Source organism: Lampris incognitus, chromosome 2 (assembly GCF_029633865.1).
Source record: "Lampris incognitus isolate fLamInc1 chromosome 2, fLamInc1.hap2, whole genome shotgun sequence".
Taxonomy (NCBI): Eukaryota; Metazoa; Chordata; class Actinopteri; order Lampriformes; family Lampridae; genus Lampris; species Lampris incognitus.
Window position 1 is genome coordinate 14,309,187 of NC_079212.1, and position 22,205 is coordinate 14,331,391.

Consider the following 22,205-nt stretch of genomic DNA (forward strand, 5'->3'; position numbering starts at 1 on the left):
GTCTGTTATGTTGCAAAATTGAGGTGAGGAGGGCCTGATGTCTGGTTCTAAGCAGGTTAGTTGTGTTACCGTGAAGAGGGCGCACAGGCGGTCGACCTTCTCTGGGTTCTTGGGTCCTCCGTTCTTGTTCAGTCTCACCATGAATTTCTCACTGAGATGGAGGAAAGTTTACAGTTTTGGAATATTATCCATGTAACACCTTCACCTATCTGCTGATTACAGTGTGTGTGTGTGTGTGTGTGTGTGTGTGTGTGTGTCTATGTCTGTGTTCGTGTGTGTCCGCGTGTAGTGCCTTTACATTTACACCACACACACACACACACACACACATACACAGTGTGTGTGCGTGCGAATTCATGTCTCTAAATGTTTTTGTTGTGTCTTCAGGGTGAACAGTGTTGACGTCCTCCAAGTACCTGATCTGCTTGGCCTCACGAGTGTCATACAGAAAGAAGAAGACATCTGCGTCCTCGCTGATGCTGTTGTAAGTAAAGCTCTTCAGGTTGATGAAGAGGTGGTGAGACACGGGGACACGGCAACCGTCACCGTGGCGCTGTCGAAGGCTGTCACCCTGAAAAAAAGAGATGAGGGAGAACGCTAACAAGACACGGTCTCACAATAAGACCGCAAGACCGAGCACCTGCTGTTTTTGCACCCGTGCTATCTGCACTTCTTTTCCAGTGGCTCTGAATAGGTCATCTGAGACGACGCAGAGTTCTGCGGTCTTCTGTCAATCATATCATCGCCTGAGAGTCTGGGGAAAATTCTCATCACCCCTCCAAAACAATGAACAATTAACCAAACGTTCTCCAATTCAGAACGTCCAATAAGCAAAAATCTCGGCTATAATTTCTCATTTCAATTTCTCTTTCAGAGGGAAGACGTCTTCCATGTTTGATTGTCCCCAACAAGAAAGCGCAAGGGTTTGTTTCATGGTGAGTCACCATTTTTCAAGTATTCTGATGAATCAAATATCAGCTCAGTTTTGCATTTATGAGTCTTGAGACAGTCTCGGGCAGAATCTTCCGCCACCATCACACGGATACAAGGGCTCAGATGACGTCTCAAATTTATTGACAAAGGTGAAGCATCTTGGAGTTCTAGCATGCCAGAAAATAACAGTGCATCCATCCATCCATTATCCAAGCCGCTTGTCCTACTCAGGGTCGCGGTATATCGCGGGGATGCTGGAGCCTATCCCAGCAGTCATTGGGCGGCAGGTGGGGAGACACCCTGGACAGGCCACCAGTCCATCACAGGGCCCACACATTCACACCTAACGACAATTTAGTATGGCCGATTCACCTGACCCTCATGTCTTTGGACAGTGGGAGGAAACCCACGCAGACATGGGGAGAACATGCAAACTCCACACAGAGGACGACCCCCAAGGGTGGACAACCCCGGGGGTTCGGACCCAGGACCTTCTTGCTGTGAGGCAACTGTGCCAACCACTGCACCACTGTGCCACCCATAACAATGCATCCCTTTAAAGAAATTCACTGCGAGACTTGCACTGTGTGTTGAGCCACATTATCGGCTAATTTGCATTATAACTTCTCATACAGCTTGGGCTCACACGTGTGGCACACGTCACTGGCAGTGATAGTGCCCTGCTGGACGTGACCGTTAGCTTTGACCATAAACTGTACATTACAAATCAAGTTGTAGAATATTCAGATGTTAAGTATTTAGCCGACCCTGTTATCGAGGGCAGGTTTCAGTGGAATATGTGCAACAGCGTGGATAACAGACACCGTGGCATACAAGGGTCAGAGCCACGGTTTCTGGAAAATACTCCCCATCTGACCCTCGAATGACATAACAGAGAGGAAACAGATTTCTGAACAGAGATCAAGATTAAGCTAAGGAGAGCTTAGTCTAATAAATAGATATACTAAAAATAAAAAATAAAGCTAAGGAGAGAGGCAAAATGGAGTTTTTTGTTATATATAATCTACCCAACATAACTAGAAAAAAGACATACCTGGTTTGTGCTTTGCTGACCACAGTGTCTGCTGGATACATGCTAAAAAGCAAGGATACAAAAAAAAAAAGAAAAAGGTATCAGTTCAGTCGATCCATTCTTTCTTCTTCCTACACACTAATGAACTTATTTACCTTACAACGAGCCTCACACACACTCCACCTAAGGAGCGCTTCAGTCGATGCTTCCCACCTGGCAAAAATTCACCCACCCATTTTGCCAAGAGGCTATACTTTACTGTGCCCGTCGTGCTAAAAGAAGCCCATATGAGGTAAAACGTGTGAGCGTGTGGGAGAGGAGAGGACAAAGCCAGTGTCGCCCACACACACCTCTCTGCTCCGCAGCCTGAAAGAACTCCTCTACACCCACCTGAAGGGATGCCAAGGCCTCGCACCATGCCAAAAACAAGCTCACTTTCATCGACAGAGTCAGGAGGCTTTTTGGCAAGTGTGAGCCACGCCGTTGTTTCTGGACAGAGCATTTAGGGCACTAACAATCTGAGAAAAATGGCAAAGGGATAATAAGGAGACCGTTGGGCAGTTGGAGAATGTTTTGATTAACATGTGCACCCCCAAGTATTGGCCAGACTGGATATCCCTTTTATAAGATGGCCTCCCGCTGTATTATTACATGACATTTTATTACGTATGCCCTTTAATCACATACTCCAAATATTGGCTCTGCTTGAGTAAATAGTCACTCCCACCAGCGAGTAGAGGCTCGGTACACCCACATAAGCCCATTTACATACCCAAACACATTTGAGACATAATTTATTTACAGAAGTACTCCCTCGTCAAGTCGCTGATTTTACATAACTGACTGTAATATGCAATTAATTTTATAGGAGAAAAAAAAAGAAGAAAACAACTGAATTTGTGTGGTCTTGCCCAAGCTTGTCACATTGCATTATGCCTGCATTGCTAGTTGGCAATCACGCTTGTGAGAGTCACGTGCATGCAGGGAGAGCGACACACTCAATATGGCGGTAACATGAGCATAAAGGACAGGTCACATGAGCCTCTGCTCCATCCGCGGCAACTGAGTCGCGCTCCTTCTTCTGACTCACTTTCTTATGGATGATTCGATAATCAGCACATTTACACATCCGGCATACTCGGATGAGCGGAATATCGAGACACAGAAAGAAAAAAATGCATTTGGTTCAAAAGCATATTCCTATAACACAGCGTGCACTTGCTTGTAACCCAAAAGGAAACAGCACACTTTTAGCCTGTGCGTAAAAAAAAGAAAAGAACAAGAAAAAGAGAACATTATAGTTTCAATTCACACATTTCTATTCAGATGCCACACAGATGTTGAATACCATATCATACAGGGACGCATTTAAAACATCACCAGTCACATGCTTGTCATGGAAATGCACCCGTGTGTGTGTGTGTATTATTCAGCAACTACTCATTCATACTATTCATTCCAAGAATTCAGTTATTCATGGGCCAAATTTTTTTCAACATGCATTATTTCAAGAATAAAAACCTCCGGCATGCTGACAGTACCATTTTGTACAGCTCAGACACACTGATCTGATCCGGATCCACCATCTCGAACTCCTTTCTGGGAACGAGGTCTAAGCCAAGGTGCCTAAAGGTAGAGATGCATAGGGAGGAGGTAGATTACAACAGAGAGAAAAAAAAACAATTAATGAATGTTGTACTGATTCAAACAATGCCATGTTATTAAAACAAATATCTCTTTCAACTGCATTTACAATTAGGCTGATCCCCCCACCCCCCTTTTCTCCCCAATTGTACCTGGCCAATCGCCCCGCTCTCCAAGCCATCCTGATCGCTGCTCCACCCCTTCTGCCAATCCTTATATATATATATATATATATATATATATATATATTATTTTTATGACCAAATCAATTGCTACATACTCTCAGACTGTTTAAATCCCTGACCGAGACTGAAATAAAATACGAACTGTTGTTTGACCTCAAATAAACGAGCATTGTTAGTATTAATATAACCTTTGACTAAAACGATAAATTAAACCCACACAGCACACACATCAGTTTTACAGGGGTGCGTTGTGCTGGGTTTGCATGATGAACAAGATACAAGCTACTTTCCCCTGTAAAGAAGGATTTCCTGTTTATATATATATTCATTACACTCAGCCATGATGCTAACTGATGTTAGCCAATTCAATGAACGAGTACTTTGGAGTACACTGACTGCCATACAAAACCAACAGATGGCCCCTCCATCTAATGCTCTCCCTTGGCAGAGCAGGAGCCCCTGTATCCTTATCTCGGTTATGGATGACTGTGACAACACAGTTGGAATCTGTGAAGGAGTTCAAGCGGCAACGCTAAGAATATGGGTTTACAATTGCTCCAGGGTTTGGGGATGTGGACTGACTTTAAGCGGCTTGACATACACTCATCTGCTAAGTGACCATAAAATTACTTCATAGAGGGGGGTAATACGCACCCACACACACACAGACAACGATGGGGACAATCTTTTCAGTAGAGGAATCAAGTGTGCACACATCCAGAAAAAGAAATTTAAAATTTTTTTAGGTGCGACACAAATATCGCAAAACACAGAAAAAAGGAGTGACGTCTGCACACCGACATGCTCCATGTACTTATTCTAGTAACGTTTCCGATGCTGAAACGTTGATGTATGAAATAGGTATTAGGAGCATTTCAGTGTGCAGAGAATCTTTCAGTGCCAAAATTGCAACAATAGGGTGTCCGGGTGGCGTGGCGATATATTCCGTTGCCTACCAACATGGGTATCGTCGGTTCGAATCCTCGTGTTACCTCCGGCTTGGTCGTGCATCCCTACAGACAAAATTGGCCGTGTCTGCGGGTGGGAAGCCAGATGTGGGTATGTGTCCTGGTCACTGCACTAGCGCCTCCTCTGGTCAGTCGGGGCGCCTGTTCGGGGGGAGGGGGAACTGGGGGGGGGGGTAGCATGATCCTCCCACGCGCTACGTCCCCCTGGCAAAACTCTTCATTGTCAGGTGAAAAGAACTGGCTGGCAACTCCACATATATGGTAGGAGGCATGTGGTAGTCTGCAGCCCTCCCCGGATCGGCAGAGGGGGTGGAGCAGAGACTGGGACGGCTCGGAAGAGTGGGGTAATTGGCCGGATACAATTGGGGAGAAAAAAGGGGGGAACCCCCCCCCTAAAAAAAACAATTGGCCATGTTTGCGGGTGGGAAGCTGGATGTGGGTATGAGTCCTGGTCGCTGCACTAGTGCCTCCTCTGGTCAGTTGGGGCGCCTGTTCGGGGGGGAGGGGGAACTGGGGGGAATAGCGTGATCCTCCCACACGCTACGTCCCCCTGGCGAAACCCCTCACTGTCAGGTGAAAAGAAGCGGCTGGCGACTCCACATTTATTGAAGAAGGCATGTGGTAGTCTGCAGCCCTCCCCGGATTGGCAGGGGTGGTGGAGCAGAGACCGGGACGGCTCGGAAGAGTGGGGTAATTGGCCGGATACAATTGGGGGGGGGGGGGGTGATAAATTACAAAAAAAAAGAAAAGAAAAGGTTTTTGGTGGCCCATGATCAAACAGCAATACTGGGAGCTGGAGTGCACTTCTGGTTCTCCACTTGTCTGCATACAACACACTGCATCCACTCAAATACCGACTCACTCGTTGCCCCAGTCCAGCCGTACGGTGATGTGCCGTTTTATTTCTCGGGTCTGGTCCTGGGCGAGGTGACCCTGGATCAGCTGCCGACGCAAGTCGATGAGCTCGTTCATCACGTGACGCAGCTTATGGAACAAATCCACCTTGTGTTTCTGTCAGAAGCAAAAAGAGAGAGAGAGAAGAAGCTTGGTTGGGGGAAAGTGAAGCTGTTGTGATCTTTTTTTTGTTTTAAGTTGCTGTTAAGTAGCTTAAAAACAACGGGTATTAAAGCGCTGGATTAATTTGACTGTAATTTTATTTTTCTATATGATACCACCATGTAGTCCCAGCCGGCAGCCAAGCTCTAACATTAACTGCCCATCAAGTGGACTCTGGGGGAAATCACATAAAAAGTAAAAATCTGGACACAAGGGGGATAAAAACATCAGGTTTTGCAGATGTCAGTTGCATACATGTTAGAAGCATGATTTTTAGGACTGGTTGTCAACTAGGTTAGTGCAAACCTGTTTTACAATTCAACAAACCGCCGAAAATGTGTTGCACATTCAGGTCAATTATATGTTAATTTTGGTTTTTTTGAAGCTCAACATTGTGGACAAGCGGGGGAACCATTTGGCTCGCTCTTCAAAACTCGCTGGATTCCTGAATCCATCTGAAGAATAAAACTCACTCCCAGGCCTCAATAATACAGTTTCACCAGCATCACTTTTTAACAAGGAGGGCACTTTTAATTGAGGCATTCTGTGTTCTGCTAGCAGAAGGACGGGCCAACATTACCGCACAGGTTTGTTTACATAAGTGCAAAGACTGAGCGCCGCCACACTGCTCATGTAAATTTGATAAGAGCATGTGCTGCGTGTTCTCAAAAACTGGTAACGGCTGAAGACCGAAGACTTTTTTGTCCAGAACTGATGAGCTCTGCTAAGACGTTCATCCTGCGGGACTCATTATGGGCAACTGGCGGCCCGCGGGCCGCATTCGGCCCCTGTCCTCACTCAGTACGGCCCGCAGGTCAACTTCCAAATATCAATAAATTGTTGGGTTTTGTTTTGGTTTTTTTGTGGATTTTCACCCCCTTTTGCTCCCCAATTGTATCCGACCATTTACCCAACTCTTCAGAGCCGTCCCCGTCGCTGCTCCACCCTTTCTGCCAATCCAGGGAGGGCTGCAGGCTACCACATATCTCCTCCGATACATGTGGCGTGGCCAGCCCCTTCTCTTCACCTGACAGTGAGGAGTTTTGCCAGGGGGACATAGCATGTCGGAGGATCACGCTATTCCCCCGAGTCCCCCCCCCAAAACAGGTGCCCCAACTGACCAGAGGAGGCATTAGTGCAGCACCCGGGACACATACCCACATCTGGCTTCCCACCCACAGACACGGCCAATTGTGTCTGTAGGGATGCGCAACCACAGGGATTCGAATGGTGATCCCCGTGTTGGCAGGCAGCAGAATAGACTGCTACGCTACCCGGACCCCCCAATAAATTGTTGGTTTCACAGGTGTTGGAAGCAAGTGGGCCATTTGACCACATTTGAACCGGATCCCAATTGTAATTATACTGTCCACTGAAAGAGGATGCTCCCTTGAAACACAAGAGGCCTGTAGCCAAGCAACTGCTTGCACATGGTCTCGTCTTGGCCTCGTCTTGGTCTCGTCGGGCCTCTTCCACAATGACACGCCACAAGGAGCGACATGAGAGGCAAAAAAAAGAAAGAAGAAAACTTGACCTAGAGAACCGTGTCTTCCAGAATATCTTTCCATGCAATTCAAAGGCAAACCCATGTGTTTAGTGTGCCTTGAAACGAAAGCCGCCATGAAGGACTTCAACTCCAGTCAACTACAATACCACACACAGAGACTAACACGGCACGTACACCTGAGGTGCCATCACTGACCTCAAAGGAAAAATACTCCGACAGCAGAGCCTTTTTACCAAAGCCACGTCTACACAGGAGTCCTCTCTCAAGGTGTCTTATGCCACTTCCCTTGAGCTTGCTAAAGCACAGAAGCCCTTGTCGGGTGGCGACACGGTGAAGCTATGTGCAGTAGAGATGGGTAGAGCCGTCGGAGATGATAACATGGCTGTGGGTGAGTTTCAGTGGCTTCATCAGTGCACGATGTGTGTGTGAATGGGTAAATGTGAGGTATACATTGTAAAAAGGTGCTTTGAATGGTCGGTAGACTAGAAAAGTGCTATTCAAAATGCAGTCCATTTACCGTTTTGCATGTTTATATGAAACGTCATGGAATGGGAGGGTGGAGTAGAAATGCACTACAAACAGGAAGTTGGCGTGAATGTTAAACTTTGTGCCATTATTGAATGATGATTTCTGAGACCCCATTGCACGGAAATAATGGCGTACCACTCAGGAATGTGGACATTTTGTTTCTGTGTTGAGCTCATTAAATCGAAATGTTGGTATAATAAACTTTTATTACCAGTATAGTATATTTCATTCTTTTCATGAAATTAGTAGCTATAATTTGTTAATTGCGTGATGGGGCTACAGTATGCCATTGGTGGAAGTGCACGGTCACAATCTGGCCCTCCGGTAGTGAGGATAAAAAATTTTGTGGCTCTCTCGATCATCAAAGTTGCCCATCCCTGAGATACACAATTATTCTTAGGCAGTTGCTCCCCAAAGTACTGCCATGAAGGCTTATCGGGGCTACAAAAAGTGAAAAACATGTTCACATCTAGCCAATGATACGTCTTATTTCCAAGGATGTAACTGTGGCAACATGGTGCACCGCACAGGGGGTGAGCACCAAAATGAGCAGCGCTAAATCAGCGGTTCACATTAGTCGAGCTTCAGAGGAGGTTACATCACCACAGCCGTGCCTCAGGCTCCTTCGTTGCTCAGAGCATGAACAGTCCTCAGTGAGAGGTTATGTAAAAACATGCTGCCAGCTCCACAACATATCCACTCAGCTCCAATCTCAAACCCTCACCAACCACTTCTGCATGCCCTCTCGACACTTAGCAGGATTAAGGAAGCTCAAGGTTTCCCAGTAATCATTTTTTGCGGGGCGGGCGGACGCTGACTGAAGGTGGTGAGCGGCACTGGATCTCGATGCTAGAAACCGGCAAAGGCGGGCCAAGATCTGAAGCAAAGGCTGAATGACACAGCATGAAATTGCATAAGACAGTATTGAGGGGCCTTTTCCTGTGGCCCACCATCATTTTCTGTCCCTGCATAGAGAGTATATGAACATGTAGGATGACAATCAGGGATGATATGCTATGGAGAAATAGCTAACGGAGCTGTCACTGGATGTTTACCTCTTGTGGTGTTCACTGGTCTCGCTGCCAACTCTGGCTAGATAAAGTGTTAAGCTATAGTTAGCGTCAAAGTGGGAAAAAAAATACAACAGTGAAAAACTAATAGTCCACGAAAGCCCAAAAGAGTAGCAGTGACAGATTCAATTTCTTTTTGCATGAGTTGTTTTGTTTCGTTTTTTTTACGGCAAATCCCATCGAACACCTTGGTTATGTCAGTCAGGATGAATCTAATAGTTATGTGACTGGTAACATCATGGAGATATACTATTAACTAATATACTGACCACGTAGAGCTGCTTCCAGAGCACACCCCATTCTTGCAGGGTGGAGGTGGTCTCCGTGATTATAGGGTCCTCCAGGGGCACCACCGTCTCACAGAGCCTAGTGTGTGGTAATGTACACACACACACACACACACACACACACACACACACACACACACACACACACACAAAACCCTTTATCCAGCTCTGAAAAGACATGTACAAGTATGAAATCATAGAAAGTTTGCATCACAATAATTGCTGCACTTGGTGAGAGAGACCCTGAGACCCCGAGAGCGGGATAAGCGGTTTGGATAATGGGTGGATGGAGGGAGGGTGAGAGAGAACACGGGGGCTGCACTCAAATGGGCCTTTCCTGTATCGGGTGTTTTTGTTTCTTGGTCCAAATAACCGTGGAACCAACAGACCAAAGCCTAGACCTTCAGCAAGACCACAGAGGTGGCACCTAATTGACATGGAGAGATGTGACTCGTTCTTCTCTTTCCGCAGCTATGCTGTGGCTGGCGTTGAAAAATACCCAACTTTGATACATGTCATTGCTTCCACCACACTGAAAAACATCTCTGGGTTAAAATCACTCGACAGTCCGCCCATTACGTAACAAGCTGGAGAGATCATCCATAGTGGGGACGCTTTGGGAGAACTATGGAAATGCAGTAGGTGTTTCACCTCATTAGCTCAGCTCGACGGCAAAGCACATTTTCTCCCCAAGTGAAGCTCCTGGAGCGGCGAAGTACAATAATGTCAATTTCAAAGCTGCACTTTTTAATTGTTTGATTGCAAATGAGAGCCCTCCCGCTACGTGGGGTCTCGGCTTGAGGGTGGTGATATAACATTGTGAAGTATAACTCTTCGTCCTCACAGTCCCCGAACTGCAGATCTAATCTCTGGGAGCGGAGGCCGATAAAGAGCTCCACCGCCTGCCTTTGTCTTTTCATTGCTTTTGACCGGCACGTTTGCTTGCAGCAGAACAGTACGAACACTGAAATGATGCGCGCGACTACTTGTGTGTGCCTGTTTGTGTGTGTGTGAAAAAGAGAGGAAGAGAGAGAGAGAGAGAGAGAGAGAGAGAGAGAGAGAGAGAGAGAGAGAGAGAGAGAGAGAGAGAGAGAGAGAGAGAGAGAGAGAGGGAGAGAGAGATATAGAGGTATTCTGTATGAGGTCATACAAATGTGCCTCAGTGGCAGTCCCGGTGTATTTACTAGGGATGCACGATGATATCGGTTGATTATAACTGAAGAAGTTAATTATCGACATCGGCGGATATCAAAGTTGATTTCACATGTATCGGAGGAGACGTGGTAGTCTGCAGCCCTCCCCGGGATGACCTGGAAGAGTGGGGTAATTGGCCATGTACAATTGGGGAGAAAAATGGGGAAAAATCCAAAAAAACCACAAAAAAACCCCAGCAGTATGGAAGTATTTCGGAGTATGTGAAACAGACAGCAAAACTGCTATTTGAAAAGCTTGTAAAGCACCACTGATGCAAGGAGGGGTAAAAGCACACTCCTTTAACAACACCAATTTAATTATGCATCTTAAGAGCCGACATCCTGAATACCGGGCAAGAAAAAACAGCGCTACTGAAAACATTTCAACAGCCTCTACTTCAGTCATTTGACAAAGCTCCCCCCTCCCAATTGTACCCACTCTTCCGAGCCATCCCGGTTGCTGCTTCACCACCTCTGCCGACCCGGGGAGGGCTTCAGACTACCACATGCCTCCTCCGATGCATGTGGAGTCACCAGTCGCTTCTTTTCACCTGACAGTGAGGAGTTTCACCAGGGGGACGTAGCGCGGGGGAGGATCACGCTATTCCCCCCAGTCCCCCGCCCCCCGAACAGGCACCCCGACTGACCAGAGGAGGCGCTAGTGCAGTGACCAGCACACATACCCACATCCGGCTTACCCCCTGCAGACACGGCCAATTGTGCCTGTAGGGACGCCCGACCAAGCCGGAGGTAACATGGGGATTCGAACCGGTGATCCCCGGGTTGGTACACAGTGGAATAGACTGCTATGTTACCCAGATGCCCCCGACAAAGCTACGTAATATAGCAGCGAGCGACCACCCAAAGGGGAAAGCCTTTCACAACAAACTCATCGAATTCATTGCTCTTGATAACCAGCCTTCCAGCATGGTGGAAGATGTGGGCTCCTGCAGGCTGAGGGTGTACTTAGAGCCACGGTATGCTATGCCCTGCTGTCGCTACTTTTCAGATGTGACCTTATCTGAACTGCAAAGCATTGTCTCCAGTCACATAGAGAAGCTCCTCACTGATGTCACTCATATTAGCTTTACCACGGACATCGAGTGTAAGCCCTGTCAGCATGTCGAGCCTCACTGCCCAGTGGATTGACGACGACTTCATGTGTATATTATTGGTATCGGCATCAGCAATCAGCCAAAATGAGTTTTAAAATATCGGCATATCGAATGTCCAATCTCGTGCATCCCTAGTATTTACGTGTGGATCCTTACAAACCATGGATATGGGAAATTGGATGATGCAGAAGGGATATGGGTGCTCTAACATCGATCAGCCAACAGAAAGCTTTCATAACTTTGTAAAACATTGTTTGTTATAGTCTCTGCTCATGCCCTCTGACATTACTGAGGGATGCTGCTAATGTTATTATACACCAATTATGTTCAAATGCTGCAATCCTGAAGATTAACATGCAAACAAATATCCTTTTTTGGTACTTTCTATGGCCTTATTTAAAATGATAGCTAACCCAACATTCTCCAAATCTGAACAGTTTTAGTGGCGACTGTCTGAAAGATGATATGGTGCAGAACGTTTCACATCCTCACAGCAGCCAAATGCAGAGGAAAAAGCCGGGTAGTGGTGAGTTAAATATGATGGAAAGTTTGAGTGGGTAACAAGCAGATATGGCAGAATAAGCTCATAAAAGACCTTTACCAACTGATACTACACCATCAATTATTAAAACTAACATTCAGCCATTTTTTTTTTTTTTTTTTGCTTGGCAGCAGGGATGGTGCTGACATAACAGCACTGCAGTCACCATGGCGACTCTGCCTCATCCTGAGTGGGTCTCTGGGATTTGAAAGGGTCAAACACCAGTGCATTTACAAGTATCCCTATATAGGTGTCAGTAACTTAAAATCAAGAATTTTATAATCAAAGCCCCCCCACCCTTATTCAGACAGACAGACAGACAGACAGACAGACAGACAGACAGACAGACAGATAGATAGATAGATAGATAGATAGATAGATAGATAGATAGATAGATAGATAGATAGATAGATAGATAGATAGATAGATAGATAGATAGATAGATAGATAGATAGATAGATAGATAGATAGATAGATAGATAGATAGATAGATAGATAGATAGATAGATAGATAGATAGATAGATAGATAGATAGATAGATAGATAGATAGATAGATAGATTTGGCAAAGTACCGATAGATAGAAATGTGTTTGTTTATTTGATTTTGTTTTATTTCCATTATCCATTGATTAATTCATGCAATTATTTAAGTCAGATCTTTGTCACTCCCCGAGGTCAAATAATTTTCTTTCCCCAATCACCCACCGATCAAGTCATCTGAGTTAAGGATTCATGTTGTATATCAACTTGTTCCAAGTTAAAATCTTTCCAGCAACACCAAATACATGCGTACTGGAGGTTTGTATAAAATGATGTACAGAGCATTCATGTTTTTGTGGACACTGTGTTGTATATCTGTGGAGACCTAAGAAGCTATACACCCCAGTTTGAAAACCCTTGCCATGTTCATTTCAGTAACATTAAACTGGCATAGCCAGCTACGGTTACTACCATCATTAAAAAAAATAAAAAAAATAAGAAAAAAAAAGATAAGAAAAAAAGACAATATTTTGATTAGTTTATTCTGCAAAAACTCATAAACAGACTCACCCTCTATTAGTCACTGTGGATTTCTTCAAGTGGACATAGCTGACTGGAAAAATACCCTATAGACAGAAGGAGCATATTACATATTACATATATTACATTACACACACACACACACACACACACACACACACACACACATAAAATCACCATATTACATTAAGTATGAAGTATCTATAAAAACTCTGCATTCAATCCCTCCATAGCTCTCAATCAACACATGAACCACAGTACAATGCATTGTGTCATTATGTTGTGCGTGTTCTTGCTTTAGTTGGTGTACTTCATAACCAGTGCTGAGGATTACCTGTCTGAAGACCTAGCCGTCAGTATCAAAAAACAAATGTGATTCCACAGTGGAGATGTCAGACCCAACTATCAAAATGGGTCTCTCTATTGCTGGCATCATATTCATACACTGATGAAAGTGAAAGACTGCACTTCCCTATGATTCAGGGCTATTTCTGTAATGTTGAGGGCAAATTTTCTCTCTGGCGCAGAACCCCCCCCCCCCCCAACAAAAATACAAAAGGAGTTGAAGCCCATACTGTTTGCACATACTAATGTTCACACATGAATACAAAGATGAGAGGCAATGCAATGTGCAGCAGCCCTAATTGTGGCTTGTCTTAGCAGGGGAGGGCATGAGAAACTGGATGGTGCCAACTGTCATCCTTTCTGTTCATCTTTTTTATTCTAATCTGCCAGATGTGATGAATTGGCCACAGAAAACACAACTCTCCTAGGCACAGAGAGACTATGGGCGAATTAATGTGGGTGGTAGCGCACATAACAAAATGGAGGTACGTTGGTAGGGACTGTAAATAGCTGATGAGAGTAGTGTAAGTGCAAGACAACATGCAGCCATGAAACACCTCTATTTGCCAGGTTTAGGCCGCTTCATTGCTCTCACTCAAACATCCCAGTGGCCTCAGATTACATTTCAACTTCTGACCTTTCAGTTCAGAAGAGAAAGCCAGATAAAATATAACAAAGATTACACGTCGGGGATACATTCCTTCAAACGTGCTCAGTCTCCCCCCCGATAATGATAATAAAAGCTTTGCAACTTTGTAGAAGGAATTTTTAGATCTGGGCACAAGTGTCACGGTTGTCAGATACTCTTGTATACAGAATGAGGCTGGTGAACAGGGATAGTCATAAACATGCTATACTGTCAAATCAATTCTATGGGAGGGGTATGTGTCAGTAATATATTAAAAACTATTTAGCACTGCAGTGCAGTGTATTGATTTCTGACAGCACTGATAGTGGTGTACCACTCTGAATCCGGTACCTATGATTCAGTAGAGCCTATGCTTAGCGAGCCTTAGGCTGGAGGTATACTTACTTTATAACCACGTGTTCATGTAGACAACTGACTGCATCGTGTACGGAATTGTTCACATACTTGCCTATGTACTTTGCCTGCTACTGGAGGATTTCAGTAGAGAGCACACCAGAGAACTAAGGACATATAAATAGAACTTCCGTATTTGCATGATGTAAACAATAAACATGGCGACGGTTACTTCTTAATTTTTTTTCTGCCCTTTTTTCTCCCCAGTTGTACCTGGCCCCGCTCTCTGAGCTGTCCCAGTCGCTGCTCCACCCCCTCTGCCAATCCGGGGAGGGTTGCAGACTACCACATGCCTCCTTCGATACATGTGGAGTCGCCAGCCGCTTATTTTCACCTGACAGTGAGGAGTTTCACCAGGGAGACATAGTGCGTGGGAGGATCACGCTATTCCCTCTAATTGCCCCCTGAACAGGTGCCCCAACCAACCAGAGGAGGCGCTAGTGCAGCGACCAGGACACATACCCACATCCGGCTTCTCACCAGCAGACACGGTCTGTAGGGACGCTCGATCAAGCCGGAGGTAACATGGGGATTCGAACCGCCAATCCCTGTGTTGGTAGGCAACGGAATAGACCACTATGCCACCCAGACGCCGCTGGAGGTTACCATTTTGTTAATTTTGAGATCACAGCAGAAAAAGTGACAAAGGCACCACCGTAGATTGTATGAAAGGCCCCTAAATCACGCACATCATGACAATGGAGAGTATGCTTCTCTCATTCTGCCAATGCGAGAAACTGATGAGGAGAAACACCACCAGTGTGATGATTTTCTCCGTTGCATTAGCCCGCTAATTATTTACCACAACACACACAGTGAGCCGGTCAGCTCAGCAGAGCGGCTTGCCGTCACCCTCCACTTTCTAGCAACAGGCATCACTGCCCCACCGTTCATGTGTGTATTGCATCTTGAGGACACGTGGCGTTAATTTCTGAGGACGTACTCAACCAACGCTCCAAACAGACGCAGGATACATGAGGCAGCCATCATGTGCACGCAAACGAGTAGTTAAAAGCAAGTATACCTCTGGCCTTACTTGGAGGCCTTCTCAGCCCGTGGGGGGGGGGGGGGGGGCATGTGGAAACAACAGCATAATTAAGCTTTCCACAGAAAATAAGGTTGTATGGATTGAATCACGTATATCCTACCAAACATGTGAGAGGCATTATGTTGGTGACATATAAACTTCACATTTGTAAAAACAATCCTATTTGGATGCAAAGGTCTCCCCCACCACCACCACCGAAAAAAAAAAGCATCTGGTTATCCAGTCAAATAAATTATTGTAAAGTTCTTACTCAACAACTCTTATTGTTGTTGAAAGCAATATTAAATGTATAGTATTTTTTTGTTTTTTTACATTTCTTCACAGGCCATTATTTATAAGTTATATAATTATTTCCTGGACAACAGCCTTTCCATCTCTGACTTGGTCACATTTGGAGAAATGTAGTACAATTCAACAAGGTCATTTTTCATCAACTTGTAATCTTTTTTTTGGCCCTGCAGAACAACAATAAGGAGAAATCAACTTTTCATATTGTGATGCAAAACTCAATTATTTGAAAAAGTCAAGCAAGCATTGGTCGACTAAGAACTCATTTAGTCAGGAATGGACTTAAGTGGAGGAGATACAGTTTTGTCAAGGTTTACATATTCATGACTGCAAAATGGAGATAGAAATGTATTGTGTTTCATGAACAAGATACATCAATTTCTATGCTCACACTTGCTTTTCCTTCTTTTGTGCCTTTAATTCTCAGTTTAATGGTAACATTGCTGCACTCTTCCGCAATAGACAGAATCAGAATATTGAATCTAGATGTCAATCAAGACAACAGCACTTTAACTTGCAACGTGTGCATCTTGGCATATTTACCTTGATAGAAGGCTTCTTGGTGGAAAAGCCTCTGTACCAACCTAAAGGAACATTTAAAAAAAGTTTTAAAAAAAACGACAACAACAAAAAATTCAGGTGTCAAAACTGTCATCACTAGTATTGGGTTTCACTGTGTACTTCATGCAGTTACACATCAGTATGTCATGGCATTTCAGCACGTTTGAAGATGAAGGGTGTCTTTAGATTGAAAAAAAAAGGGAACATAAAATGCACATCACCAAGTAGTATTACTATGTCTCCTATTACTATGCAACTGAACACAGTGTTTGTTTCTCGAATTATCAGAGTCTAAGGAGCCAGAAATGCACTGGATCGTTTTACCTTCGCTCTTCTCGAGGATCTGCACGGTCTCCCCGATCTCCAGGACCAGGGCCTGGCATACTGATGACCGGAAGTTGCAGATCACTAAGCAGAGAAAATTAAGACGGATAACTGTTAGAAAAAGAGGAAGAAGACGAAGAATAAGCAGAGGAAAAAGAAGACCGTTAGAAGACTGTTTGAAGAATTAGAAGAAGAAGAAGAAGAAGAAGAAGAAGAAGAAGAAGAAGAAGAAGAAGAAGAAGCAGCGGCAGCGAGTCTTTATGGTTATGTTTTACAATGAGTAGCTGTAGTGGTTAATAAATAAGTAACAAGGCATAACCATCTTATAACTTCTATTGTTTATAACAGCATTACAAACACTGCAATTACAACAGCATCATATGCTTTTGTTACTCATTTATTAATCACTATTTACAGCTACCCATTATGAAGCATTTCCGTCTTTATTAACACTCCTGCGTTCATACAAACAGAATCATACAGATACAGCCATACAGATTAGTAAATAATAATTTGTGCTCACAGTAACATTAATTATGTGTAATTTGATAAGTTTTTTTCCCTTTTTGCATTCCAGGCTCAGGGTGACCCCTTCCCTCCGTTTTAACCTCGTGGCCTGTGATGAGGGAAGGTAGACGCCTCCCCTAAGCCCGTACAATGTCATTTCCCCACACAGCAGGTGTTTCAGGGAGGTTCTCACACCATTTTAATAAGCTGTTTAATGCAAACATCCAAACACGATGTCACACAGGAGCCACTGTTTAGCCGACTGTAAACAAGCTCCCACCCTGAAGTGGGTAGTCATTTTAATAGGCAATTAATTCCTAAGCAGTCCTGATTTTAGTGCAATGTCAAGCTAATTGCACTGTCTCCAAAACAGTGCGCCCACAAACTGCTTAGCGGTACGGCTAAACGCTCCCCTATCTTAAGTCGGAATTAGCATAAGTCTGCCTAGACGCCTGCTTTCGTGGCATCAAGAAATGGGAGCGTTAAGATGACTGATGAGACACACGTTTGACTTAACAACGCGATAACAAACATGATTAATCTTCTGGGGGGGGGCAGATCACGGTGAGGGCAGCCGCCCCAACGTGTTGCCTCCCAAACCTTCGATTGATGCCCTTTCTACCCAGACAACGTGACTACTTGGAAACAAGCGACGGAACGTATACAACCCTCACCGAAGACGATTTGTTTGATAATGGCAGGGCTCCATTGACAATTCAAAAACCTACAAATGACGGCTCTTGAAGGAGAGTTCCATGTGAGTCATTATGCTAATGAAGTAGTCAGGGGACCCGGCGAGTGGGAGGAAGAGGAGGAGGGGCTCGGGGCTCAGCTCGGGTGCCTGTTTGAGGGAAACGAGTATTCAGTCCCTCCGCTGCGGTAACTATGGCAACAGATCATCTACAAACTGTGGGGCTTTCTTCACTGTAACTGCAGCAGCGATCTGGGCATTTTAAAATGGCAAGCTTGTGGATGCTGCACGGCACAGGGGTTCAGATAAAGCTCATGAGGCGTAGATTAGAGGGAGAACGATGGGTAGAGTCAGATAATCACCCCCCCCACACACACACACATACTTCAGGTCCTTTTAAAACCAGGGCAAAAGAGTCTAGTTTTTGAGAGTCCTCTCCTTTAATGCCCTCCATTTCATTTGAATTGCAAAACCAGCACTCTAACCATTAGAAAACTGTTTAACAGAGGAAATGTGTCAGAACAGGCTGAGACTGTCGTTTCTGCAGGGGCTGCATGTATCGAATAGGCTGTGGTGACAGCAAATAGAATATTTTAGGACCTTTCCTTGCAAACCCCCCCCCCAAAAAAACTCCAAGTTGCATTAACAACCAGTCTTTTATTGCACTTAAAGCTTCAAAACACGCACCAAAACTAATTTGCTGCCATCGCCATGTTGAATGTAGGCGGGCTAATGGTGGCATGGGCAGAAGAGCAGATATTAATACTTAACCACATTATTTCCATCCAATCTGCCTCTCCATGTAGTCACAGTCATAACACACAACATGTGATGGCCACTGGTGTGTAAAATGTGTTTCCAAATGCCGGCTCATAAAACACTGCAGTATACATAGTATGCACGCTCCCCAGCAAAGGAGGACCGGGCCGGAGTTTCTCTGTTAAATTCTTTAATGGCGGCGAGCTTATGTAAAGCACAAAGACATCAATAAATACTTCTGACTGCATGCCATCCTATCTTCCCACGATATAGCGAGGGTTTTACGAACACAGGGATACATGTGTAGTGTATCTCTAGTGTATGTCCTCAAGTGAAGACAAGGCTGGTTCTCAGGCCTGCAGGGAGGAGTCCTTCTCTGGGGGGGGGGGGGGGGCTTCCTTCAGCATTTCAGCCGAAAGGTCTGCGAATTAGCAAAAGGCTCTTGGCAGATTAGTTCGAGAGTTTGCTTGGACAAAGGAAACGTGTGTCGACGTCTCCATCGGTCGCCTCTTTGAAACGGCCCAACTTGTCTGTTTAAACTCCTAAATAACAAATCATGGATGGCAGCTATCATAACCTCGACCGGGGCCGGGTAAAGACAGACTCACTTGCATAACAATGGTGATGAAATTCCAGCAGTGCTGACGTGCAAATAAGCAACTGTGATATACTGTGTATGAAAGAGTAAACAACACGACGGGTAAAAGACGGCCGTGATATGGCAAGACAAATTAAGGGGCAGAAGACAGGACAGGGAGGCCCACACCGTCTTTAAATCGCCAAAAAGCTCCGAAAGGTTAGAGAACATGTTGAACGCTTCAGTACGGTCCACACAACAACAAAAAAGAAAAAAGAGAGAGAGAGAGAGAGCATCTGAAGGAGAACATAAACCCACAGGTAAAACTGAGGATTCAAGAAAACCTTACAGTACGTACAGATCTGCATACACCATAGCTAGAGCGTGCTTCGCAGTCATCCAGCCCACGGCGGCTGACGCCTGAGATCCCCCTGGCTGTGGAGTTCAGTCACTGTGTGACAGCAAAGTGAAAGTGATGACGGTGAGGGTTGGACGCATAACCCCTTGTGATTAACTCGACGTGGCAGAACCAAAACATATTTGTTTGTAAATAGCTAAGATCTTAACTATCTACGTCAGTCGGTGAATGAAGAAGTATTCTCCATATATCTTATAATTCCATTATAATTCTTTTATCCTCTTTCAATGTTGCATACTGTAAATAGGGTTATATTCTGTACATACAACATACATTGCACGTTGTCCATCTTGGGAGAGAGATCCCTCCTCTGTTGCTCTCCCTGAGGTTTCTTCCTATTTTTTCGCCCTGTTAAAGGTTTTTTGTTTTTTCAGGGAGCTGTTCCTTATCCGCTGCGAGGGTCTAAGGACAGGATGTTGTATTGCTGTAAAGCCCACTGAGGAAAATTTGTAATTTGTAATATTGGGCTATACAAACAAAACTGACATGGCTTGCTTGACCTGACTAGAAGAAGACATAGAAGTAGTCGTAGTAGTAGTAGTAGCAGCAGGAGAAGAAGTAATAGTAGCAGTAGGAGAGGTAGTATAAGAAAAAGAAGTAGTAGTAGTAGTAGCAGTAGTAGAAGAAAAAGAAGTAGTAGTAGAAGAAGTAGTAGTAGTATTAGTAGTAATAGAAGAAGAAGAAGTGGTGGTAGTAGTAGTAGTAGAAGAAGAAGACGAAATATAAGTAGTCGTAGTAGTAGTAGTAGTAGTAGTAGTAGCAGGAGGAGAAGAAGTAATAGTAGCAGTAGCAGAGGTAGTATAAGAAGTAGTAGTAGTAGTAGAAGAAGAAAAATAAATAGTAGTAGAAGAAGTAGTAGTAGTATTAGTAGTAGTAGTAGAAGAAGAAGAAGTGGTGGTAGTAGTAGTAGAAGAAGTAGTAGTAGTATTAGTAGAAGTAGTAGGAAAAAAGTAATAGTAGTAGTAGTAGTAGAAGTAGTAGAGGTAGTAGAAGAAGAAGAAGAGGAAGCAATGCAAATGAAAAGATCTTTTCTAAGATAAGAACTAGAGAGACGGTACTTGTGCAAAATAACGTATCCAGGTGCAGAGATGGTGAGTTAAGCTGAACCACAGTGACTGTCAGTGGGGAAAAAGTGACACACTTAGTCATGGAACCAACAGATTGAGGCTATAAGCGATGCAGATGGAAATAACGTTACATAGAATTCATTATTATTCAGTGGAAAATTGCCATAATTCTTGGACAGGCCAAATCAAGAGTACATAATGCTTTCATATGGGGAAGAGGACTGCACACGCAGGTACTAAGAGAGACTCATTTTCAAGATTATTTCCCCTGTGGAGTGTTTTTACTGAGGACTTCTAGGCTGTATCAGCGAGCTGAGCAAAATGATGCTGGGAAAAAAAAAGGTTTTCTTCGGTCGCTTCTTCCAGTCAAGTTTACTATTGTATCAGACGTGCTGTCTGTAATATTCCCCGTAAAACAATGTACAGCGACATGCAGAAAATATGTTCGGCTTTAAAGACAAGTAAATTGATTTACTTTTCTCTCTCCATCTTTCTCTCTTCTGTGTATACTGCTCTACTGCTTGTAAAAATGTGTTAAAGCATAGTCATTAACTTCTTAATTGTGTGCAACACATATTTATGCACACATTTTTATCATGAAGTTGGACAAAAAAATGTACAAGAATGATTTATCAATGTATAATAAACCAACGTCATATCCTTTTTTTAAAACTGCAGCTCAATTTAGGCTGGTGTCAGTTCTCAAGGACGATATTTGCTAATGTAAAGGGGCCTTCCATGAACATTTCCATAAATGCACCTTGTTTCGTCAAGAATAACCCGTAAGTGATAGTGTGTAATGTTCTACTACCGCACAACATGGGCAATGCACCCAGCCAAACACAGTTGACTTGGCATGGCTTACTGCAGTATGTGTTTTTTGCATGTTCTGGGCAACCAGTTCAGACACAAGAAGAGGGAAGACGCTGCCAGCACACTGCTTTTCAGCTCCCGAGTGGGTCGAGACGTTGTGCTGTGCTCGCGATATGAAATGAAAGAAGAAATCCCACTTGGGAACTTAGAAGCAGTATACGGGCAGTATCTTCCTTCTTCTTGCTGCAGTAATGGGCGACAAACCGAGAAAGTGCGAGCATAATAAGTGAAATGACGCTGTACTCATAATGCCATCGTCCCGTGTATCAAAAGAAACTCTCTTCCCCGATTGCTTAATCCTTGTCCTCGTAGTCCCGGACCAAATCATGTAGGACAGGTGATCAGGGTGAGCTGAAGTACGTACTGAGTGCATCCTCAAGCCATCCCAGTAATGAAATGTGACTGAGCGTGCAGACCCCGGAGGTCCTACTTTCCTAACTTGAGTAGCCCTGTCCCAGATCTTTGGATGGCAAAGTAAAAAGAAAAAATTACACAACGCTCTTTGTGTTTCGTCCACTGAGTCATGATGTCCAGCACCACTTGATTGCGCACTCACTTACTCAGACACATCACTGCTCCGAGGGCTTGCTTACCTAAGGGCTTCTGCCACGGAGGTCGGAGGAG

General features: G+C 44.4%; 1 protein-coding gene across 1 annotated transcript in view; it reads right to left on the bottom strand.

The window, feature by feature from the left end:
• LOC130107107 (dedicator of cytokinesis protein 3-like) overlaps nt 1–22,205 on the bottom strand; it is a 59,210-nt gene that overhangs the window by 34,340 nt on the left and 2,665 nt on the right. Inside the window, exons 2-10 of the mRNA XM_056273521.1 lie at nt 16,690–16,773; nt 16,348–16,388; nt 13,112–13,167; nt 9,194–9,290; nt 5,626–5,774; nt 3,508–3,592; nt 1,988–2,029; nt 417–571; nt 70–151 (exon numbers count right to left, since the gene is read on the bottom strand). Coding sequence (XP_056129496.1) covers nt 70–151; nt 417–571; nt 1,988–2,029; nt 3,508–3,592; nt 5,626–5,774; nt 9,194–9,290; nt 13,112–13,167; nt 16,348–16,388; nt 16,690–16,773 — 791 coding nt within the window. The remainder of the gene's footprint in view (nt 1–69; nt 152–416; nt 572–1,987; nt 2,030–3,507; nt 3,593–5,625; nt 5,775–9,193; nt 9,291–13,111; nt 13,168–16,347; nt 16,389–16,689; nt 16,774–22,205) is intronic.